Source organism: Trichomycterus rosablanca, chromosome 6 (assembly GCF_030014385.1).
Source record: "Trichomycterus rosablanca isolate fTriRos1 chromosome 6, fTriRos1.hap1, whole genome shotgun sequence".
NCBI lineage: Eukaryota > Metazoa > Chordata > Actinopteri > Siluriformes > Trichomycteridae > Trichomycterus > Trichomycterus rosablanca.
Window position 1 is genome coordinate 36,808,599 of NC_085993.1, and position 26,152 is coordinate 36,834,750.

Consider the following 26,152-nt stretch of genomic DNA (forward strand, 5'->3'; position numbering starts at 1 on the left):
TGGTGGGCCAATGCACACTTCAGGATTATTATTCAGGGGAAATTCGCTTGTTAAGTGTGACGTCACGCGTCATTTCCGGGGCCAAACGAACCTAATCGCAAACGCAAACAACTATGGCTAAACACCCTAAACCTGTGAACCTTTTTATATATATATTGTAAGATCCATATTGCACTAATTGTAATGATCTATGTTTATTGTCATAAATATTTTCTGTTTGGTTAAAGAATACTTATTTGAGGTGACTTGGTATTTCAGCTATTGATGATTTTTCCTGGTAATCAGTGTATGCTGTTATTCATTAGTCCTCTTCGGTGGAGCCTGCGGGGGGCAGAATTGTACTGACTCTATATACTGACAATATTTATCAAATATACGGAAAGAAAGAGGACGTGGAGCAACAGATTTAGGATCGTAGTTTTGTTTGTTATACGCCAATTGCGAACATAGTGAGTTTTTATAAGAAACTTGGATTAACGGATAAGTCAATGTAAGAAGAAAGTTAAAATAAATTCTGTTTGTGGAAAACTTAAGGAACTCGTGTTGCTGTCGTTGGAAATTGGATTTACAAACATTACCCGAGTCATAAATGTCTAGTCCTTCTCAATAGCGGTCTGGACGAGAAAAGGTCTTATTATATACATATATTTTATATATATATATATATATATATATATATATATATATATATATATATACTGTATATATATATATATACTGTATGTATATATATATATATATATATTAGAAACATACATTAAGATACAAATAAGACAAGATGTGCAGTACACTAGTGCACTTCAGGTAATCTGAATATCATGAAAAGTTCATTTCATTAATTCATTTCATGTCGCCTCATCAAGAGGTAAGCGGTCATATTTTTAATTCATTACATGAAAACTGACATTTCTAACTCTGGTTTTACTTTTAATCAGTATAGCTTATAGCTTATATAGTAAAAATCCAGAATCTCACATTATTATATGAAATAAAAAAAAAAAGCTTGAAACACGTGTAATGAATATACAATGACAGTTTACCTTTTTACATTGAATTATGAACAAAAATATTACTTCATGACATCTAATCGCAAGGAAAGCGGTAAAAAGACAGTTGGGTAGTTTTTTTTCGACTCGGACCTGTTGAAGCAGTACGGCACACAGCACTGTGGCATATTGAAAATACGAGGGACTCGGCCAACTTGGACCCGGATGTGACGTATCATAAGGTCGACACGTCACCACTTAACAAGCGGATTGTTGCGATGATGGCAACAATTGAGCCCTCATAGCACCCCCTTAGCGATGACCCTGCTTTTACTTTAGTTTCGCCCTAAGCCGGATTCGAACCTAGGGCGGAAAGATATGCGCCCACTGCGCCCTCTGCACTACTCAAACATCTGAGTACTTTACAGGTTGTAATGCTGATATGCCTGCGGTTGGCAACCCTACAAACCACCCCCTTACCTAACCTTTCTAATGTCTTAAATAGTCTTTTTTTTGTTATAAATACTAGTTTATTTGCTTTTAAATTATAGAATAGACATTCCTGTAATAAACAATAATAAACAACAATACACTGTACTGTACATAAACACACATCACATTTCAGTACAGTACGTGTGCTGTGCCATACACCATAAAACATTGTATCTACCAGAAACAACAACTGTCATTTTTCTATTATTTCCTTCTTTATTTCAATAGCGTTGTATTTTGTTGGTGTGATTTCACGAAAGAATAACTTCCTTCTCTGTCTGATTCACAGTGACAGCTACTGGCAGAAGTAATTATACAACAACAAAAAACTGCGCTTTCTCTGCAGTTTTTCTGGAAACATTTTAATATAGAATTTTATATTGTCCGAATGTTATATATATATATATATATATATATATATATATAGAGAGGGAGAGAGAGAGAGAGAGTCAACTTGTTCGTGACGTCACGTGTTTCGCAAATTTTGGTTCGCAATCCGAAATTTGTTCATACATTAAGTTGAAAAAGATCGTTCGTAACCCAAAATGTTCGTATAATAAACCATTTGTAACTTAAGGGTCTACTGTATTAGATAGATAGAAATGCTTTTTCTGTTAATGTTTATCTTGCTGTTTCCTTGTAGACCACAGCTCACCATCTTGCTTGTAAAACCAGCATGTTTAGCACAGCTTGGCAACCCAGCATATTTAACACAGCTTTCAACCCCAGCATCTGTGAATAGCTCATGTAACCCAGCCTATTTTCCACAGCTTGCACAGACATTTGAACACTGTAATAAAGGAGAAATGTAATAAGGAACCTCTCTGCCTTGTGTTCTCTAATCGGAATACGACATTCCATTGATCGCCACCTCAACCAGTGTTTCCTTTGGAGGGTATAATCCCCCTCTGCTACACAAGTCGTGCTAATGTTTTGGCTCATCGGTGTAAAGGCGCAAATAAGCAAACTATAATTTAAATAATGAAAATCATGTATTCACTGTTATTATTTTTTACCACTGCTTTATCCTAGTCAGGGTCGCGACGGGTCTGACTCATTAGGCGAAAGGCAGGAAACACCGTGGGCAGATCGTCAGTCCATCTCAGGGCACACAAGCACACTTTGGGCAATTTTGTTAACCTGTTAATCCAGTTAACCTGCTGCATGTCTTTGGACCAGTGCACCTGCAGGAATCAGACACAGGGAGAACATGCAAAATCCACACTGAAGGGACCCTGGCTGCCTGGCCGGGGAATCAAAAAAGTCATCTCAAAGGTTTATGTGCACTTGTAAAGGCTGTATACATGATGATGATGATGCTAGTGATAATAATAATACTTTTGTGACATGGACTCTTAATTTCTTGGTGACAGTTTTTCCCACTTGGGCAAGAAAAAGACTTTTGTGTACTTTTACTTGATAGTCAAACTAGCCCTAGTTATGCAGGCACACTAAACTGCTGTCATAAACTATACTGAGGCAATGCCACATTGTTTAATGATACCACTTTAGAACACCACCAGGCTTATAACCAAGTATCTATTTATATATTTTAAATAAACACACACACACATTTAAACAAAATGTGTTCCATTTTTTTTCAACAAATAAAAAACTGATTTTGTAAAATGTTTAATATTTTGTTTGATATAAGGTTGTCAGTTAACAGTAAGCCATTGACTACTGACAGTCAAGTTGAAAGAATCTGACAAAAAAAATTTACACCATCTCTTTGTTTACAAACATTTTGATTTAGACTATAGACAGACGCTTTTTAAAATATTAATATGCATTAAAGAAGTAGTGTTTCATTCATTAAGACTTGATAAGGCTTTGAACTGCAGAGGATGAAGAGGCATGGTCAGTTCAGGGTCAGTGATGAACAAATCCATCAGTGTTTATGCTTGAAGAGGGCCTCCACTGCAAAACACATATCAAATAGAAGGAACATTAGTTATCTTGTAAGCGCATGCATAACTGTATAAGGTGGAAATTAAAACGGGGATTTCAGTGGACATGGTAAATACAGCTGACGTCCAAACAGACACTTGTAAAAAGCATTTACAGTATATCATAGAAGTCTTGAACCCTCCATAAAAGTTCATTATAAAAATGAAAAACATACAATTGACAAATATAATTATATTAATTCCCACTTTAAATCAGTAATCAGATATGCATGATAAATCATTTACTGCTGTACTCCTGTGGTGACATCTGCAGGTTGATGGCATAATTAAAGTGCTTTAACCAATCCTGTTGCTCCGCCTCTGTTTCACAGGTAAACAGGAAACTGCGTTCTGGTGTTCCTATGGTGATGCAGTGTTGCCAAGTGCCATTTTTTTGAGTGCCAGTGGGTAAGCCAGGACTGACACTGTAACCCAGATCTTTGTGACCCAGGAACACCTCGCCCTTAGCAAATGCATCCTGGAGACACACAAACACAAAATATGTTATAAAATTATAGTATATAGTGTTACACTTAGTGTTTACTGTTTAAGAGCTACTAGTAAAAATACTTACATTCAAAGAAATAAAAGTGGGAACTTGTTTTACATATTTTACAATGCATTAGCTTAACTCCAACTGTTAGCTTAGTCTGGACATTGTATGGACTGATCTTTTCTTGGAGAGACAAATGATTATTAAAGATCTTTTCCAGTTTCCATTTCATTTTTGTTTTGCCAAGTCAGGTCAAATGTATGTATATAGCGCTTTTTACAATGGACATTGTCTCAAAGCAACTTTACAGAATCCAGGACCAACAGACCAAAAAAACCCTATTGAGCAAGCCGAGGGTGACAGTGGCAAGCAGAAACTCCCCTAAAATTACAAGAAGAAACCTTAAGAAGAACCAGATTTAGCAGGGACCCATCATCTTTGGGTGGCCTGGAGGATACTTTAAATAAATAGGATTTACACAAATCATACGAACACAAAATTAAATTGAACTGAAAGTTATAACTAGCAAAAAAATAATTGGAGTTCATTCATTGTTCAGTCCAGTATGTGATTAAGTCCGTTGTAAGTTCTGGACATTTTTGGTGCAAACATGCCAGGTTCCCATCCCTTCTAGCAGGAGTGCAAAGTGCCAGTCTGTCATACCTTCTGGATCCTTTGGGCAAAAGCTGTCCACCACCTCAATGGTTAAGATAGTGGCCTTTCCTTTTGTCATGACTTTTGTTGTCTTCATATTGAGCTGAAGTCTTCTCACACACTTAAGGCCCTACCTAATTCACGGCTGTGAAAATCGAATCACGAACCGCGATATGAGCAGTTTCCCTCAAAATGTAAGGTTTGTGTTTAGCGAGTTGAGATTTTTTAATCGCATTGCATTCAAGTGCCTCATGTTTATTGGGTAATTTGGACTATGAGGCGGTTCTGGCAATTTTACCACAATTTAGTTAGCAATCGGTTAGTCGGTTAGTCGGTTAGTTAGGGGGGGGGGGAGGGGCAGTGTCAAAACACAGACAAGAATTTTTGAACATAAAGCCTCACACCATCGCTGGATGTTCTAGGTTTACATTTAACCCTTAAGGTAGGCTGTGCTGTGTATTGTAGCTTCATTCAATTTATGAGTGTAATTTAATGACTGCTGTAAAATCTGGCACTTTTCTTCAAAAATCCATGAAATCTGTGATTTCTGAAAAACAAGGTCCATGAAATTAAGCACATTTTTTTCTGTGAATTTAGTAGGGCCCTAACTATAATGGCTTTGGGTGTTTGTTGCATTGCTTGTTGTTTGGTCCTTTGTCTGTCATTGACGCTGTTTATTTGGCTTTGGCTTTTTATACAAAGAGACACTATTATAGAAGGTACACAATCCTGTAATACTGTACTCAAACAAATAGTAAAAGTTAACCTGATATGGATTTGCATTGAGGAAAGTTCCAGGACAGCCTCAAGTGTTGACTTGAACCAGTAAGACATGTTGGCACAAGAAATTCAGGTAGGAAAATTCACACAGTAAAGAAACTGCTCTAACATTTTCTCTTTGGTTTATCTGTCTAGCTGCAGTGTAATTTTATCATCAAAGATGACTTGATTTTAGAAACAGCATACCAGCTGATGATTTTAGAAACAGCATACCAGCACACACTTCCTTCTTGTCAAGAAACCTTTCCTGCACAGCTCATTTCGAGAATTCCTTATTCTGCATTTCTGTCTGCATTGAATTGAGAAAGGTATCAAGAGGATTCCTACCAGAGGATCTTTGAAGTACATTAGCCTCCTGTGGTCTAAGGTAAACCAGCGCTTCTTGAATCCCTCTGTTTGCTGAAAGGGGGAAAGAGAAATAGACAGAGAGTAAGAGAGAGAAAGAGCATCAATATTGTTCTCATACTGCTGTTCAAACATGTACAGTGGATAGAAAAAGTCTACACACCCTTGTTACAAAAGGACTCTTTTATTGGTTTGGGAACTGAGGGCACTAATTGTTGCAGTTTTGCAAGTGGATTTTTTGTCATTCTTGCTTGATGCAAGACAATATTTATTTATTTATTTGGTTTTTAACGCCATGTCTTAACACATATGTGTCATTTAATGGCAAGACATATATTATGTAGGTATTATGTTTCTGTTAGCTTATTTTATCTAGTGTTTATATTTTGGGGCCATTTGCATTTTCAAATACTAGACAGATGTTGACTACAGGCAAGCCAGTCGAGCACACACGTTTTGTGTCTACGACACCAATATACTAGGGCTGCTGCGATTGGTCGACCTAGTCGATGACGTCGACACTTTTGTGCATGACCTAGGTCATATCTGGTCCGGTCACTGGTTGGCGGCATTAAACGCAGTCTTAAGAAATGCCATCTGCAGCAGTCAGAAGCCGATTGTAGAGAGCTTTCAAAGAAAAGCTAAAAATGTTCCAAAATCCAAATAATAAAAAGTTTGGGAATACTTAAATCTGGCACAAAACAAAAATGTGGTTTGCACACTGTGCAAAGCTTTGATGGTACCAAAGCAGCACTAGCGTGATGTTGCACGTCTATATTGTTTCATTAAGCTTCTTAATCGTGGAGATCCTAGAATACAGTATACCTTAGCAAGTTCAGTTAGGGCTCATTTTTACTTCTATATTGTTTCATTAAGCTTCTTTTTTATTAAATAATTCCCCCCCCCAATTTTCTCCCTAATCTAGTCGTGTCCTATTACCCTGAATGCGTCCTCTATACTGATTCGACCCTTCACCGCTGACTGAGGACGCCTCTCAACTGACATGCGCCCCCTCCGGCACGTACAGTCATTACAGACTGCATTTTTCACCTGCACGAGTCGAGTTCATACAGCACTGTGTATGGAGGGCCACACCCCCATCAGCATTATTCCTCAGCCCTGTGCAGGCGCCATCAGTCAGCCAGCAGGGGCCACAGTTGCACCAGTTATGAGGACCTTTGATCCGACTTTTTTACCCCTAACCCTGAACAACAGCCCATGGTTGTTCATGCTGCCGCCCAGCCCAGTCGGAAGGCAGAGCTGAGATTCGATACGATGTATTCGAAACCCCAACTCGAGTTCAGTTAGGGCACATTTTTACTTCTATATTGTTTCATTAAGCTTCTTAATCACGGAGATCTTGGAATATCGTATTTCTTAGCGCATTTAGGGCGCGTTCACACACGCCACGCTATAGCTCTGTTGGGCTCACGATTTTTGCGGTTGCCACGGTGATCAAAGCACAAAAAGCTTCTCATATGAATGTGCCTTAACGCCATAACGCTTACCACTTTGTTTACATCGCTTAGAATTTGAAGTAAGTTTGGAGTGAATGTGTAGGTTAGAATCTGGGCTCATTCTGTCTTTACTGTACGGTGGACTTAATGAGACGTGCCCACCTCTATTTTATTTCAAAGTTTAAGCACTTTGTTGTTTTGTGTACGGAATGCCATAAACACATGATGCACTTTGTTTAATATGGAGCACTTGGGAATTTGATAATGTGGACATAAACCCTGTTTACATTTAGTTTTGTGCCATGTCATTATGCCATACAGTTTGTTGTTGAAGTAAAAGAAGATTTTTTAGAAGAAAATTAATCATTTAGATTAAACGATCAAATAGATTAATTGATAGAAATATAGTCGTTAGTGGCAGCCCTACAATATACACACACAATTATGACATTTTAGCAGCTAAATTGGCCCGAGAAAACATGGATAAAGAGTTTGCTAAATGTTATACAATTAAAAACCTAGCCCTCATGCTCAACAGTAAACTAGGATTACATATGCTTAGTACAATAAGAAGTGGTATAAAATGACTTGTATAAACTTGTATAGACTTGTATAAAAGATTTGTAGTATTATAATAGTATAGATAATTTGACAGTTTGTTTTGTTTCATTGCTTGATGTACAATCACAAGGATTTCTTTCACATGAAACCAGAATAAACCTTTAATGTCTCCAAACAAACCACTTGCTCCACATTAAAGACTTACAATAAACAATGAGTACACCAACACCCAAAAACTACACACACAAGTAGCTACTTGTCTTGTATGTTCACACAATGTTCATTTTTAAGCTCTGTGAATGTGAAGACCACAGTCACAGCCATAATTCCAGACATAAGCTTTACAATCTGGTTCTACCAGTTAGTTCAGATTGTGCTGAATGATATGTGATAGTCATCAATGGTGCACAGCAAATCTATTTGTCTGCTCACAACTTACAGTAAGAGACTGAACAGCTCCCACTAATATTAATGTCTTGCAGAACATTTGTACAAGTGACCAAATGGGCCTTTTTATGGACTGTATAATGATGGGACTGGCACTGATACAGTTGGTTCTGGGTGTAATCCTTGTTCCAATTACTGTCTGTGGCATGGCAAGAAATAATCCGTTGTACACCTTCTTGAAACTGTCTTTCCTGCAAGTCAACTTTGATCCATATACACTGATCAGCCATAACATTAAAACCACCTCCTTGTTTCTACACTCACTGTCTATTTTATCAGCTCCACTTACCATATAGAAGCACTTTGTAGTTCTACAAATACTGACTGTAGTCCATCTGTTTCTCTGCATGCTTTGTTAGCCCCCTTTCATGCTGTTCTTCAATGGTCAGGACCCCCAGAGGACCACTACAGAGCAGGTATTATTTGGGTGGTGGATCATTCTCAGCACTGCAGTGACACTGACATGGTGGTGGTGTGTTAGTGTGTGTTGTGCTGGTATGAGTGGATCAGACACAGCAATGCTGATGGAGTATTTAAACCCCTCACTGTCACTGCTGGACTGAGAATAGTCCACCAACCAAAAATATCCAGCGAACAGGCACCCGTGGGCAGCGTCCTGTGACCACTGATGAAGGTCTAGAAGATGACCAACTCAAACAGCAGCAATAGATGAGCGATCGTCTCTGACTTTACATCTACAAGGTGGACCAACTAGGTAGGAGTGTCTAATAGAGTGGACAGTGCGTGGACACGGTATTTAAATAATAAATAATACCTGCTCTGTGGTGGTCCTGTGGGGGTTCTGACCATTAAAGAACAGGGTGAAAGCAGACATGGTGACTCTCAATCCAACCTTTCCTCCTTCAGACACAGCCAGCTGCGTATGTAAAGCTTGGTTCTCTATGCTGGTGGGCTAGCATATCAGCCTGCAATGCCACCCTAGTGCCCACATTGTTTCTTTTCTGATTACTCCGTGCAGTTCATTTTTTTCCCACAGTTTATGTGAGCTCATAATGGTTAAACCTTCAGTGCAATAAATTTATTCATAATGCTATAAATAGTTATTTCTTTACAATCTGATAAGAGTGAGAGGCTCACCCTTGGTCCTGTCTTCTCCATGTAGCCTTCTTTCAGGAAGTTCCGTGTCAGCTTGGGTTTTAACTAAAGACAAAGAACACAAGGAAAAAGTTAATACAGTGGTGTAAATGAATTGTGCTACCATATAGAAGCACTTTGTAGTTCTACAATTACTGACTGTAGTCCATCTGTTTCTCTGCATGCTTTGTTAGCCCCCTTTCATGCTGCTTTTCAATGGTCAGGACTCTCCTAGTACCACCACAGAGCAGGTATTATTTGGGCGGTGGATCATTCTCAGCACTGCAGTCACACTGACATGGTGGTGGTGAGTTAGTGTGTGTTGTGCTGGTATGAGTGAATAAGACAGCAATGCTGCTTGAGTTTTTAAACAACTCACTGTCCCTGCTGGACTGAGAATAGTCCATCAACCAAAAACATCCAGCCAACAGCACCCCGTGGGCAGCGTCCTGTGACCACTGATGAAGGTCTAGAAGATGACCAACTCAAACAGGAGCAATAGTTGAGCAATCGTCTCTGACTTTACATCTACAAGGCGGACCAACTAGGTAGGAGTGTCTAATAGAGTGGACAGTGAGTGGACACGGTATTTAAAAAAAACTCCAGCAGCGCTGCAGTGCTGAAAATGATCCACCACCTAAATAGAACCTGCTCTGTGGTGGTCCTGTGGGGGTTCTGACCATTGAAGGACAGGGTGAAAGCAGGTTAAAAAAGTATGCAGAGAAACCGATGGACTACAGTCAGTAATTGAAGAACTACAAAGTGCTGCTATATGGTAAGTGGAGCTGATAAAATAGACAGTGAGTGTAGAAACAAGGAGGTGGTTTTAATGTTATGGCTGATCGGTGTATATTATGAAAATAATAACAATAATAATAACTGCTAGGGTTGCCTGTCACAACTCCCCAACCTGACTACAAGGAAACCAGTGCTCGCCATGAGAAATATCAATACTGCCATGCCACGTTATGGTCAGGCACAATGCAACATTTAATAGTAAGAACATCATCATCATATATGATATACAGTGTGACGATGTGAGGGTGCTTTGCTGCATCAGGAGCTGAATGACTTGCTTTTATTAGGAGAATGAAGAATTCCACACACTATCTGAAAACTCTTCCGAATAATGTAAGGTCATTTGTTTGTGAGCTGAAACTGGGGTGTAATTGGATTGTACAGCAGGATAATGTTCCAAAAGGGATGTTCATAAAAGTTTATGGCCCTACTTTGTCAAACCAAACTAATACACCCTAGACAAGGTGGAAATTTATCGCAGAGCTTTTCCCACTTACACATTTACTCACTTCCACTTTGGGACAAATGAAATGTCCACCTCATGCATGTTTTAGTAAGTGAAAAGAAACTGGAATGCCCAGTGGAAACCCAAACAAACACAAAAAAGGCTTGGTTAAATAGTTAGTTAAATGGTCCATAGTACACTTTTGCTTGGCGATACCCACACTAATAATTCTCCTCAATATACTGTACATAAAACTCCCCTTTTAGATAACTGCATTCAGATCCTGAAAGAATTATGTATTTGTTCCTCAGACGTCCTTTCTCTTAATATTTCTAACTATACTGCAGTCCCCCCCACACACACAGATTTTACTTTATTATCCTTATCGTTCTTTTTTTGTTGACAATAGAAATAGATCTGTAGTTTTAAACAATAGCATATCTGTGAGAGTAAAGTGATATATAAGCATATAAGAGGAAGTAAAATGAAGAAGAAGGGTAGACTATAAATAAAACGTGCTAGGCTGTGTGAGTGAGTGATCAACATCCTGTAAGAACTCACCTCTATGTCAGACGCCCCAGGAAAAGCTACCTTAAGGTAGTGCAGCTGTACCGCTCGGATCGAGTTAAACCAGTCCACTATTTCCTAATACAGAGAGAGAGAGAGAGAGATGGTCAGATAAACATTTGTGAAGTTAATTTATTTTCTTTTTTTGTTTGTTTTTATAACACACACATGTGGGTGGGATATATTAGGCAGCAAGTGAACATTTTATCCTTAAAATTGATGTGTTAGAAGAAGTAAAAATTGGCAAGTGTAAGGATTTGAGTGAGTTTGACAAGGGCCAAATTGTGATGGATAGATGACTGAGTCAGAGCATCTCCAAAACTGCAGCTCTTTTGGTGTGTTCCCGGTCTGCAGTGGTCAGTATCTATCAAAAGTGGTCCAAGGAAGGAACAGTGGTAAACCGGCGACAGGGTCATGGGCGGCCAAGGCTCATTGATGCACGTGCGGAGCGAAGGCTGACCCGTGTGGTCCGATCCAACAGACGAGCTACTGTAGCTGAAATTGCTGAGGAAGCATCTGTGGGATGTGCTGGACAAACAAGTCCGATCCATGGAGGCCCCACCTCGCAACTTACAGGAGTTAAAGGATCTGATGCTAACATGGTGCCAGATACCACAGCACACCTTCAGGGGTCAAGTGGAGTCCATGCATCGACGGGTCAAGGCTGTTTTGGCAGCAAAAGGGGGGCCAACACAATATTAGGAAGGTCGTCATAATGCTATGTCTAGTCATTAGCCTAGTCAACTGGTCTTCTGCTGCTGGAGACTCAGGTCGTGTCCACGGAGGGTAGTTCTGCCTGCCTCACGCTCCCTTCGACGCATGCGCAGTCCACAATCCCTTCTTATTCGCCCATACATTTTGGTTAATTCGCCCAGACAGACACGCCCTGATCTCTGTGCTCCTCCACATCCTGTACAGCCGCCTCTGGATATTAACCAGGGTCCTTGCACAGCTCTGAAGTCCCCACCCACTTTTCGGTCCGGTCTTTTCCCTACCTGCAGACTTCAATGGCCAGTTTTGACTGCTGCAGGCATTGCCAATTATTCCCGCTACAGGGCGCCCAGACGGTTTTTATAGCAATTTTTACTTTCTTACCATATTTGGTCATATCGAACCCATCCACTGTAGACCCCTTGCTGATTGCACCACAACCTGTGCTGGCCAGTAAGAGACACAGACCATATATATGCACACCTGCAGCTTCTTAATACCTGCTTCTTATCACGTTTCCACACAGAGAGACACACTATGCTTTATTTGGACCTTACCCTTTTTCACAAACACACACACACATATATCCTAGTGCCAGCCATTGGCCAATCATGTCTGTCCAGGAGCCCAACTTGGCTCAGTACCAACAGTACCACTGAGATTCAAACCCTGGATCCCTGGATCTTGGCTTATAAAGGTTACACACAGATCCGAGTACACACATACTGAGTTTAACATGTAGTCAGACTCTATACTGATACAAAACAGCTCAGTTAATTATTGACTAGTTAATTATTTGGGGTTTTTTTTTCAATGAATGAAAATTTCTACTGATACCGTATTCCTGTTTGTTAATTTTTTATTTTTTTCTATTTTATTTATGCATTTTCTTCCATTTTTCTCCTAATGTAGCGTAGTCAATTTGTCTTCCGCTGCTGGGGGATCCCTGATTGCATTCGAGGAGGGTATATTGCTGCTCATGCCTCCTCCGACCCGTGTGCAGTGCTATCAAACCCCTTCTTTTCGTCCATGCATTCTGCACAGAAGCCTCTATCTGGTAATCATGGCCCTTACTCAGTGTTTGAAGACCCCACCCACATAGTCCGGTCATCCCGCCCTAGCCAATTATGCCTGCTAGATGGCGCCCAGCCGACCGGTGGCAACGCCGAGTTTCAAACCGAGGAGTTCAGAATCTGGGCGCTGGTGTGCTAGCGGAATATCCCACTGCATCACCTGGGTGCCCCTGTTTGTCAATTTTAATTTCATTTTATAAGTTTATATTTATATGTTTATCTGTATAGTTTATTTATTTATTTGTGACATACCCTGCTGTTCTCATGGTACAGGAAGATGTTGCGCGTGCTGTAATCTTTAAGGTAGGTGATCTGGAGGCCGTTTGGGTTGCCGATTTTGTCTGGTTGAAAGGAGGCATTGACGGTGTCCACCTTTATTACAGCTTTAGGCTCTTTCGCCTGTGGAAACAAAATAAACAGTCATTGCTTAAAACTCTAATTGACTAAATATACAGTATTACACAAAGACAACCTGGAGAAAAAAATAAAACATAACTATTTTATTCGAAAATAACTTCCTTAATTCATTTTATTTTCATCAATCAATTAATTGTGGTCAGGGTCACAGGAGGTCAGGTTTACATTTGCATTTTCGGCATTTAGCAGAAGCTTTTATCCAATGAGACTTAACAGATGTGACGGTATACAATCTAAGCAATTGAAGGTTAAGGGCCTTGCTCAAGGGCCCAACAGTGGCAACCTGGCAGAGGTGGGGCTTGAACCGGCAACCTTCTGATTACTAGTCCAGTACCTTTTTTTTTTAATTATTCATTTTTCCCACTATTTTCCCCAATTTTCTCCCCTAATCTAGTCGTGTCCAATTACCCTGAATGCGTCCTCTATACAGATTTGACCCTTCACTGAGGACGCCTCTCAACTGACATACACCCCCTCCGGCATGTATAGTCAGTACAGACTGCATTTTTCACCTGCACGAGTCGAGTTCATACACCAACGAGAACTGTGTATGGAGGGCCACACCTCCATCAGCATTATTCCTCAGCCCTGTGCAGGCGCCATCAGTCAGCCAGCAGGAGCCGCAGTTGCACCAGTTATGAGGACCTATGATCCGACTTTTTACCCCCAACCCTGAACAACAGCCAATCGTTGTTCATGCAACCGCCCAGCCCAGTCGGAAGGCAGAGCTGAGATTCGATACAATGTATTCGAAACCCCAACTCTGGTGCTCTAGCGTACTTTACCGCTGCGCCACCTGATTGGCTCTTACTAGTCCAGTACCGTAACCACTAGGCTACAGCTGCAAAGCAGGAATGCCGTAGTCAGAGGGCCAATCCATCTCAGTCCTTTGGACATCCTGGCCTACACATAGCCAATCGTGTCTGTGTAGACTGTAATGCCACCCAAGCACCCCTTATAAGCAGATTTACCTCACCGAACAATTAGATTTAAGCCAGCCACGTACAATATGTACTATATGGCTAAAAGTTAAATGACCCAAAAAAATAAGTTCAAGTCTTTTAGGCAAAATTATTCCTAGCATGAGTAAAAAAATCTATTATATAATCAAAAGGTTAGAAAGGGTCTTTCCTGTTTCAGCATTAATGCATCTACACCGATTTGGCCTAACATTATGACCACCTTCCTAATATTGTGTTGGTCCCCCTTTTGCTGCCCCATACACAACAAACTGTGATGCACTGTGTATTCTGACACCTTTCTATCCAAACCAGCATTAACTTCTTCAGCAGTTTGAGCTACAGTAGCCCGTTTGTTGGATTGGATCACACGAGCCAGCCTTCGCTCCCCACGTGCATCAATGAGCCTTGGCCGCCCATGACCTGTCGCCAGTTTACCACTGTTCCTTCCTTGGACAACTTTTGATAGATACTGACCACTGCAGACCAGGAACACACCATGAGAGCTGCAGTTTTGGAGATGCTCTGACCCAGTCGTCTAGCCATCACAATTTGGCCCTTGTCAAACTCACTCAAATCCTTATGCTTGCACATTTTTCCTGCCTCTAACACATCAAGTTTGAGAATAAAATGTTCACTTGCTGTCTAATATATCCCACCCACTAACAGGTGCCGTGATGAAGAGATAATCAGTGTTATTCACTTCACCTGTCAGTAGTCATAATGTTATGTCAGTGTTTTCCCAGTGAAAATGAACCCGCTGAGAATCTGACCAGGATAAAGTGGTTAATAAAAATGAACTAAAAATAAATATGTTGTAAATGTAAGTTATAAATCAAAATAATGCTTGTACAAGAGGTAAATTATGGTGTAGATAAAGAGTAAAAGTACTACAGCTAATAAAACATGTTCCCTCAGGTGCTTCAGCCACACCTATTGCTCACAGGTGATATCTATATATGACCTTATGTGTACAAGCTGAAATTCACAGAGATATTTTGTGTAAATGAGCTCCAGTGATTTTCACAGAGCCCTGACCTGAATTGGACTATCGATTGTGAGCTAAGCCTTCTCGTTCAACACAGTACCAAACCTCACAAATGCTCTTTTGACAAATCTTCCCAGAAGCCTATAGCCACAAAGCCCATGGTCTGGGAATGAGATGTTCAAAACGTTCAAGCATCAGGCTATATACACCGATCAGCCATAACATTAAAACCACCTCCTTGTTTCTACACTGTGTCCATTTTATCAGCTCCACTTACCATATAGAATCACTTTGTAGTTCTACAATTTCTGACTGTAGTCCATCTGTTTCTCTTCATGCTTTGTTAGCCCCCTTTCATGCTGTTCTTCAATGGTCAGGTCCACCACAGAGCAGGTATAATTTAGGTGGTGGATGATTCTCAGTACTGCAGTGACACTGATATGGTGGTGGTGTGTTAGTGTGTGTTGTGCTGGTATGAGTGGATCAGACACACCAGCGCTGCTGGAGTTTTAAAATACCGTGTCCACTCTATTAGACACTCCTACCTAGTTGGTCCACCTTGTAGATATAAAGTCAGAGACGATCGCTCATCTATTGCTGCTGTTTGAGTTGGTCATCTTCTAGACCTTCATTAGTGGTTACAGGACACTGCCCATGGGGCGCTGTTGGCAGGATATTTTTGGTTGGTGAACTATTCTCACTCCATCAGCGCTGCTGTGTCTTATCCATTATACCAGCACAACACACACTAACACACCACCACCATATCAGTGTCACTGCAGTGCTGAGAATGATCCACCACCTAAAAATCATACCTGCTCTGCAGTGGTCCTGTGAGAGTCATGACCATTGAAGAACAGGGTGAAAGGGGGCTAACAAAGCATGCAGAGAAACAGATGGACTACAGTCAGTAATTGTAGAACTAAAAAGTGCTTCTATATGGTAAGTGGAGCTGATAAAATGGACAGTGAGTGTAGAAACAAGGAGGTGGTTTTAATGTTATGGCTGATCGGTGTATATTATACCATATAGTTATAGTAATGTATATGGCTGTACATGTGTAAAACTCACGTCATATTTAGTGAAGTACTTGAGCGTGCCCTCCCTTTCAGACAGGACGAATCGCCTGCTGAGAAACTGCCCATTATCTCGCCCCCTTTTCATCAGAACACCGTCTCTGGTTCCTGTAATTACACGGCGTGTGATAAAAAGGTGTCAGTTCAGCAGCTAATAATAATTTCTACGTGTTTTTTCTGTATTATGGTTACATGCGATTGTGTTTCAGTAAACTGGTCTGAGATCAGTGTCAATTGTATACTCACCCTCCTCGTATACAAGAGGTTTTCTGTCCTGGGTAAATTCCTGCCTCTCATATTTGGCTCTGATCCACTGCTCTTTCAGGACCCTGAAAATACACACGGGTATAGATACAAATACCTTAAATAAAATATTAATATTAAATATGGAAATATGACATATATGGTATTATGGTAGTATTTATTATATAAAGTCAAGTGTAGAGATAATATTTTACTTTTACAGTGTATCACAAAAGTGAGTACACCCCTCACATTTCTGCAGATATTTAAGTATATCTTTTCATGGGACAACACTGACAAAATGACACTTTGACACAATGAAAAGTAGTCTGTGTGCAGCTTATATAACAGTGTAAATTTATTCTTCCCTCAAAATAACTCAATATACAGCCATTAATGTCTAAACCACCGGCAACAAAAGTGAGTACACCCCTAAGAGACTACACCCCTAAATGTCCAAATTGAGCACTGCTTGTCATTTTCCCTCCAAAATGTCATGTGATTTGTTAGTGTTACTAGGTCTCAGGTGTGCATAGGGAGCAGGTGTGTTCAATTTAGTAGTACAGCTCTCACACTCTCTCATACTGGTCACTGAAAGTTCCAACATGGCACCTCATGGCAAAGAACTCTCTGAGGATCTTAAAAGACGAATTGTTGCACTACATGAAGATGGCCAAGGCTACAAGAAGATTGCCAACACCCTGAAACTGAGCTGCAGCACAGTGGCCAAGATCATCCAGCGTTTTAAAAGAGCAGGGTCCACTCAGAACAGACCTCGTGTTGGTCGTCCAAAGAAGCTGAGTGCACGTGCTCAGCGTCACATCCAACTGCTGTCTTTGAAAGATAGGCGCAGGAGTGCTGTCAGCATTGCTGCAGAGATTGAAAAGGTGGGGGGTCAGCCTGTCAGTGCTCAGACCATACGCCGCACACTACATCAAATTGGTCTGCATGGCTGTCACCCCAGAAGGAAGCCTATTCTGAAGTCTCTACACAAGAAAGCCCACAAACAGTTTGCTGAAGACATGTCAACAAAGGACATGGATTACTGGAACCATGTCCTATGGTCTGATGAGACCAAGATTAATTTGTTTGGTTCAGATGGTCTCAAGCATGTGTGGCGGCAATCAGGTGGGGAGTACAAAGATAAGTGTGTCATGCCTACAGTCAAGCATGGTGGTGGAAATACCATGGTCTGGGGCTGCATGAGTGCAGCAGGTGTTGGGGAGTTACATTTCATTGAGGGACACATGAACTCCAATATGTACTGTGAAATACTGAAGCAGAGCATGATCCCCTCCCTCCGGAAACTGATCCCAAAAACACCTCTAAGACGACCACTGCTTTATTGAAGAGGCTGAGGGTAAAGGTGATGGACTGGCCAAGCATGTCTCCAGACCTAAACCCAATAGAACGTCTTTGGGGCATCCTCAAGCGGAAGGTGGAGGAGCGCAAAGTCTCGAATATCCGCCAGCTCCGTGATGTCGTCATGGAGGAGTGGAAAAGCATTCCAGTGGCAACCTGTGAAGCTCTGGTAAACTCCATGCCCAGGAGAGTTAAGGCAGTTCTGGGAAATAATGGTGGCCACACAAAATATTGACACTTCAGGAACTTTCACTAAGGGGTGTACTCACTTTTGTTGCCGGTGGTTTAGACATTAATGGCTGTATATTGAGTTATTTTGAGGGAAGAATAAATTTACACTGTTATATAAGCTGCACACAGACTACTTTTCATTGTGTCAAAGTGTCATTTTGTCAGTGTTGTCCCATGAAAAGATATACTTAAATATCTGCAGAAATGTGAGGGGTGTACTCACTTTTGTGATACACTGTATATTACTATATACAGTATATATATATATATATATATATATAGTCAGCCATAACATTAAAACCACTTTCTTGTTTCTACACGCACTGTCCATTTTATCAGCTTTATTTACCATATAGAAGCACTTTGTAGTTCTACCATTACTGACTGTAGTCCATCTGTGTGTTAGTGTGTGTTGTGCTGGTAAGGGTGGATAAGACACAGCAGTGCTGATGGAGTTTTTAAACACTTCACTGTCACTGCTGGACTGAGAATAGTCCACCAACCAAAAATATCCAGTCAACAGCGCCCTGTTGGCAGTGTCCTGTGACCACTGATGAAGGTCTAGAAGATGACCAACTCAAACAGCAGCAATAGATGAGCGATCGTCTCTGTATATAATATATTATAATATAATATAATATAATATAATATAATATAATATAATGTAATATAATATAATAATAAAAATATAATATAATATAATATAATTAATATAATATAATTAATATAATATAATCGTATCTGTATATAAAATAATACCTGCTCTGTGGTGGTCCTGTGAGGGTCCTGACCACTGAAGAAGGCTAAAAAAGTATGTAGAGAAACAGATGGACTACACTATGAAAAAATAGCCTGCCACTTAACAGATATAAGGAGGCTGAATCGCACGACAGAATAAGCATGTGCTAGCCAGAGGCATTTCTTAGCCAGCGAGTGTTGTGCAGTTAATAGAAACAGTCAATGCAAAGGGAAATTGAGCATATCCAAATTGGGACAACACAAGGTGAGAAAATGAATGGTTATTGAAAATAAGTGAAAAAAAATATATAAGCCCTCCATATATACTCATATTTTACAAAATCAAAAAGACATGATTATTTACTGTTGTACATTTTACACTATCTTCTTCCTTTCATATGTGCACTTTTATAGATTTTAATTATCCTGTGTGTAAACCCTACCGTACCTAAGCATCTGACATGTAACCTAACCCACAATTAAAGGCCTAGCAGCATACTACACTCTGACCTATGTGTCTGGTAAACATCCTGTTCAACAGTGATCTTGTGAGATCAAGGCACTTCTGACTTACTGGCAGTCTTTGTAAGTGGGTTTGTAGTAGTAAACAGGGACACAGGCCTCATATTTACTCTTGGCCACCTCATTTCCATTCTCCGACATAAACTGGGAAGACACATAGAAGAAGGCATGTACAGTGCTGGGAAAAAAAGTAATTGTTGTCTTTTTAATCACCATGTTATTGCATATTTGTGAATAAATAATATTACACTTAATAAGAAAAGAATCATGAGTAAAAATAATTTTGTAAAAGATCATTTAAATTTATTTAAAGAATAAACACCATAATTAAACATCTACACCGATCAACCATAACATTAAAACGACCTCCTTGTTTCTGTAGTCACTGTCCATTTTATCAGCTCCACTTACCATATAGAAGCACTTTGTAATTCTACAATTACTAACTGTAGTCCATCTGTTTCTCTGCATGCTTTGTTAGCCCCCTTTCATGCTGTTCTTCAATGGTCAGGACTCTCAGAGGACACTACAGAGCAGGTATTATTTGGGTGGTGGATCATTCTCAGCACTGCAGTGACACTGACATGGTGATGGTGTGTTAGTGTGTGTTGTGCTGGTATGAGTGGACCAGATACAGCAATGCTGTGATGATGGAGTTTTTAAACACCTCACTGTCCCTGCTGGACTGAGAATAGTCCACCAAACCAAAAATATATCCAGCCATCAGCTCCTCTTGGGCAGGGTCCTGTGACCACTGATGAAGGTCTAGAAGATGACCAACTCGAACAGCAGCAATAGATGAGCGATTGTCTCTGACTTTACATCTACAAGGTGGACCAACTAAGTAGGAGTGTCTAATAGAGTGGACAGTGAGTGGACACGGTATTTAAAAAAACTCCAGCAGCGCTGCTGTGTCTGCTCCACTCATACCAGCTCAACACACACTAACACTCCACCACCATCTTAGTGTCACTGCAGTGCTGAGAATCATCCATCACTTAAATTATACCTGCTCTGTAGTGGTCTTGGGAGAGTCCTGGCAATTGAAGAACAGCATGAAAGGGGGCTATCAAAGCATGCAGAGAAACCGATGGACTACAGTCAGTAATTGTAGAACTACAAAGTGCTTCCATATGGTAAGTGGAGCTGATAAAATGGACAGTGAGTGTAGAAACAAGGGGGTGGTTTTAATGTTATAGCTGATTGGTGTATATTGCCCTATAAAAGCAAGTTCATGATAAACTGGTTTAACTACATTTTTCAGCAATGGCAGCAAGTAAATGCCAATCATGACATTGACATGATATATATATATATATATATATATATATATATATATATATATATATATATATATATATATATATATACAGTGTATCACAAAAGTGAGTACACCCCTCACATTTCTGCAGATATTTAAGTATATCTTTTCATGGGACAACACTGACAAAATGACACTTTGACACAATGAAAAGTAGTCTGTGTGCAGCTTATATAACAGTGTAAATTTATTCTTCCCTCAAAATAACTCAATATACAGCCATTAATGTCTAAACCACTGGCAACAAAAGTGAGTACACCCCTTATTGAATGTTCCTGAAGTGTCAATATTTTGTGTGGCCACCATTATTTCCCAGAACTGCCTTAACTCTCCTGGGCATGGAGTTTACCAGAGCTTCACAGGTTGCCACTGGAATGCTTTTCCACTCCTCCATGACGACATCACGGAGCTGGCGGATATTCGAGACTTTGCGCTCCTCCACCTTCCGCTTGAGGATGCCCCAAAGATGTTCTATTGGGTTTAGGTCTGGAGACATGCTTGGCCAGTCCATCACCTTTACCCTTAGCCTCTTCAATAAAGCAGTGGTCGTCTTAGAGGTGTGTTTGGGGTCATTATCATGCTGGAACACTGCCCTGCGACCCAGTTTCCGGAGGGAGGGGATCATGCTCTGCTTCAGTATTTCACAGTACATATTGGAGTTCATGTGTCCCTCAATGAAATGTAACTCCCCAACACCTGCTGCACTCATGCAGCCCCAGACCATGGCATTCCCACCACCATGCTTGACTGTAGGCATGACACACTTATCTTTGTACTCCTCACCTGATTGCCGCCACACATGCTTGAGACCATCTGAACCAAACAAATTAATCTTGGTCTCATCAGACCATAGGACATGGTTCCAGTAATCCATGTCCTTTGTTGACATGTCTTCAGCAAACTGTTTGCGGGCTTTCTTGTGTAGAGACTTCAGAAGAGGCTTCCTTCTGGGGTGACAGCCATGCAGACCAATTTGATGTAGTGTGCGGCGTATGGTCTGAGCACTGACAGGCTGACCCCCCACCTTTTCAAAGACAGCAGTTGGATGTGACGCTGAGCATGTGCACTCAGCTTCTTTGGACAACCAACGCGAGGTCTGTTCTGAGTGGACCCTGCTCTTTTAAAACGCTGGATGATCTTGGCCACTGTGCTGCAGCTCAGTTTCAGGGTGTTGGCAATCTTCTTGTAGTCTTGGCCATCTTCATGTAGCGCAACAATTCGTCTTTTAAGATCCTCAGAGAGTTATTTGCAATGAGGTGCCATGTTGGAACTTTCAGTGACCAGTATGAGAGAGTGTGAGAGCTGTACTACTAAACTGAACACACCTGCTCCCTATGCACACCTGAGACCTAGTAACACTAACAAATCACATGACATTTTGGAGGGAAAATGACAAGCAGTGCTCAATTTGGACATTTAGGGGTGTAGTCTCTTAGGGGTGTACTCACTTTTGTTGCCGGTGGTTTAGACATTAATGGCTGTATATTGAGTTATTTTGAGGGAAGAATAAATTTACACTGTTATATAAGCTGCACACAGACTACTTTTCATTGTGTCAAAGTGTCATTTTGTCAGTGTTGCCCCATGAAAAGATATACTTAAATATCTGCAGAAATGTGAGGGGTGTACTCACTTTTGTGATACACTGTATATATACAGTATATATATAATACAATAAAATGCATTTTTAGGTTTTAAAATCTACTATAAACATGTAGGAGCTTTTATTGTCGCTCGGCATTGAGCCTTCATAATGCCTTGCGTTGAATAGATGAATAAATATGATGGCTATGATTGCTCTTTTTGTGAACATGCACTATAAATCTATTTTATAGAATTTATTTTACATACCTGTTTGCAATGGCTGTGGCTAAAATGCCTAAACTCAAGAATTATTCATAGTGTCTACATACTTTTGGCTATATTGTGTAACAAATGCTGGTCACCACAGAGCAGCCAGGTGTTTATTCCCGATAGAAATCTGTTATTGTCGTTAAGCAACCAGCAAGTAATGGAAACTTAGCATTTAATACTCCACACTCACAGTGTGTATTTTGGCACAAGCTGCATTTCACCCAGTGGTACCAGTACAGTTAAGAGATGCTAATCAGAGATTAGACCAGAGCCGACGATGTTAGGAGTTACCTGCACTTCTGAATCCTCCCAGTGTGACAGACGGAGAGATTTAACCTTTCCAGAGTTGGAAATGTTCCGGTGAATTCCTGAACAGATTAGGCAAATGAAAACTCCCAACGAACACGATCCCCATTCTGGATCTAAGACAGAAATAAGAGGATTGTTAGCCATATACTTTTTTCTCCTGTTGAGTTTTGTTTGCTAGGTTTTTAAGCTTTAAACAAAGAGTTAAAGTGGCAATTAAAGATGGCAATTTCTATTAACCGATAACCAACCATCATTAGTCAGTGGTTTATTGTCAACCAAATTGCCAAGTCATAATGCTTTAATGAATAAAAATGAACAGCTTAATGTAGGGGCAGCATGGTGGCTCTTTGGGTAGCACTGTCGCCTCTCAGCATGAAGGTCCTGGGTTCGATCTACAGGTGGGGCGGTCCGGGTCCTTTCTGTGTGGAGTTTGCATGTTCTCCCCATGTCTGCGTGGGTTTCCTCTGGGAGCTCCGGTTTCCTCCCACAGTCCAAAAACATGCAGTCAGGTTAATTGGAGACACTGAATTGCCCTATATGTGAATGTGTGTGTTTGTGTGATGGACTGATGCACCATCCAGGGTGTTACTGTGTGCCAGGGTGTTACAGTATTTTATTTTATTTATTTTTTGTTGTTCGTTTGCCAGTTAAATTAAGTTTTAATAGATTAAATGCATCACAGATTCTTGTTTTTATTGCATTTTATTAAACGTCCCAACTTTTCAACACTCAAGTTAATTTTCACCAGCATTATACACATGAGCAGTGCAGTGCTGCTTCACCTAAACGTTCTTGGCTTGTAAAAACAAATTCCAGAGAGACTTACGTAATGCAATTCACATAATGTTATATCATACTAATGCTCGGACTGTACCAATCTCTTCTAGCTTGTATGTGATTCTTATGGTTTGCTTTTAAAACAGCTGACTTTAATACTGTATTACCAAAAATGTATTCAGATTTAGACTGTATACCACCTTTCTCCCTCCTTTAGTCTCTCTCTGAAACATTGCCCTGCTATGCTTATCAGATGAAACACAAAACCACACCTGCAGATTTATGTTATTCACTTAATGCTGTGATTTAAATAAGCCACTAACACACACACATACACACACACACACACACTTGTAGCAAAGTTTATTTGTGTTAGGCATTTGTGTGAAATTGATTCATAATCTATTCATGGGATGACATGGTGGGTGGCACAAATGTTAGACTGGGCACATGACAAAAAAAAGACACGAGTCCAAGGGACCTGGGGTAAGTCTTTACCTCTACACGTTTTAGCATAGGTTTTCCTGAAATAACTTTGGAACCACTGTAAAGCTGACCAGGACACAACAGTTAGTACATAATAGGCGTTTGGCTTCTGTACATGTTTCGTCTATCTAGGTGTTCCAGTATTTTTACGCATTTTTACACCTAGGTAAGGGTAAATCAGTATATGGGTATATTCCTACCTTCTGCCCACCCAAGAGTCTGACCCACCATGACCAAAAAAGAGCAGTTAGGGAAAACAATGAATAAATAAATTTTCTGCTTACTGAACAATATATATATATATTTTTCTTTTACTGAACAATATATACTAAAGTGATACAGAAGAGCGTCATCAAGAGTCATAAAAAATCAAGGCAATTGTAAAAGCTTAATATGACAACAATGTATGTTAATGTAACATAAATACAATGAACATAAGTTCAGCATTCAGAATGTACCTATTTAAACAGTCTGTACCTAGCAGTTCTTCAAAGTTAAATATGGTAATTAAGATGCACCTGTCATCCCAAACCTACTCAAAGGTCACTAGCATTCTACCTACCTGAATTAAATAAATTGAGGAATATCATAACACACATAACATCTAAGTGGAGACTTGATGAAAGAATACTATCTAGTGTGGTTCCTGCACTGGATATTTCACTGTAAATTACAGTCAAAAAATGACCTTGTTGGCCAAAATGTTATTTCTCATTACTGAGAGTATAGATGCCAATACTGATATAGAATCATGCAATGATATTTTAATTTATGTTCTGATATAGTGAAAACAATAAATCTTTTGTTTTTAATTGTTCAATAATTTTGGATGAAATATCTAATATGAATCTGATTGCTAATTATAATCCTTAATTACAAAATACATAACTCTGCTTTGCTGTGTCGCTGACTCTGCCCACTTTGCATTTTGTAACAGTCTTATTGACTATTAATAAGAGTCTCAGCTGTTATTGAATATTAATAACTTCCAAGTGTCTTCTTGCATCATGCTGCTGATTGTGTAAATGCAGTATAACATTGTATGCAGCATCAGTCACTGAATATCTCTTTAATTTGTTGCCTATGTCAGTCTAAAACCTATTAACTACAGTCCACCCTAAACAAATCCTCTGATCCACACAGTACAAATATTTTGTTGATGTACTGTATATAGGTATATTGTTAATAAGGGTGATTGGCAGAAATAAAATAAGTAGTCATTTTTTTCATTAATACAGTATAAATCATTCAACCTTAGTAAAATGGTCAGGGTTATGGTGGGTCTGAAGTCTTGCCATATGTTCAAATACTGTGTGCGCCTGCATGCTGATAAAACCTATATTGTATCTCTAGTATTCTTTCTGGGACTGGGACTTGGACGTATAGAAATGAAAGCTGAGCAATTGAACACTGATAAAATTATAGACTTTATTAAATAAAAAGTAATATGGTAATTTGTTTGTAAGTCTTTTGTGACCTAATCTGCATCTCAGGTAACATCTACGTTACTGTTTGCTTCAACTGACATGAAGTTATTTTCTCCCCTGACATGTTCATTCTTGTAGAGAGGAACTGAGTCTAAATGCCTGTGAGAGATTAAAGGACATTTCTGACATATTTCCTAAAACAAAACATTTCTTTCACATTTCACATTGTATTAAAATGTTTCGGGTACTTTGTCAAGTTGCTGAAGTAAGACAGTGAAAAAAATCCTTCCATGGATATGTACATGGTATAAAGTTGCATTAAGTCCAATGTTTTCTATAAACACAATGTTACAGATGTACAATTATGGACTGCAGCCAATATGTTGCTCTGTTGACTCTGTTTGTCACTGACCTTAACCTTGTCCAGTATTGAAAATTGACCCACATAAAACCCACACTGACCGAGTGTTGTTTAGAGTTGGATCATTTACAGCGCTGCAATGAATAACATGGTAATGACATAACAGTGTGTGCTGTACTGGTTTTCAGTGCAGAAGTAAACACCTCACCATGTTGTATGTACATCCCG

At 39.9% G+C, this 26,152-nt stretch overlaps 1 protein-coding gene across 1 annotated transcript in view; it reads right to left on the reverse strand.

The window, feature by feature from the left end:
• Window positions 1–3,125: 3,125 nt before the first annotated feature.
• zgc:92360 (uncharacterized protein LOC436988 homolog) overlaps window positions 3,126–26,152 on the reverse strand; it is a 24,292-nt gene continuing 1,265 nt past the window's right edge. Inside the window, exons 2-11 of the mRNA XM_062996906.1 lie at window positions 22,856–22,986; window positions 19,442–19,533; window positions 16,540–16,622; window positions 16,289–16,401; window positions 13,106–13,252; window positions 11,064–11,147; window positions 9,263–9,325; window positions 5,682–5,753; window positions 3,674–3,905; window positions 3,126–3,398 (exon numbers count right to left, since the gene is read on the reverse strand). Coding sequence (XP_062852976.1) covers window positions 3,370–3,398; window positions 3,674–3,905; window positions 5,682–5,753; window positions 9,263–9,325; window positions 11,064–11,147; window positions 13,106–13,252; window positions 16,289–16,401; window positions 16,540–16,622; window positions 19,442–19,533; window positions 22,856–22,986 — 1,046 coding nt within the window. The 3' untranslated portion in view covers window positions 3,126–3,369. The remainder of the gene's footprint in view (window positions 3,399–3,673; window positions 3,906–5,681; window positions 5,754–9,262; window positions 9,326–11,063; window positions 11,148–13,105; window positions 13,253–16,288; window positions 16,402–16,539; window positions 16,623–19,441; window positions 19,534–22,855; window positions 22,987–26,152) is intronic.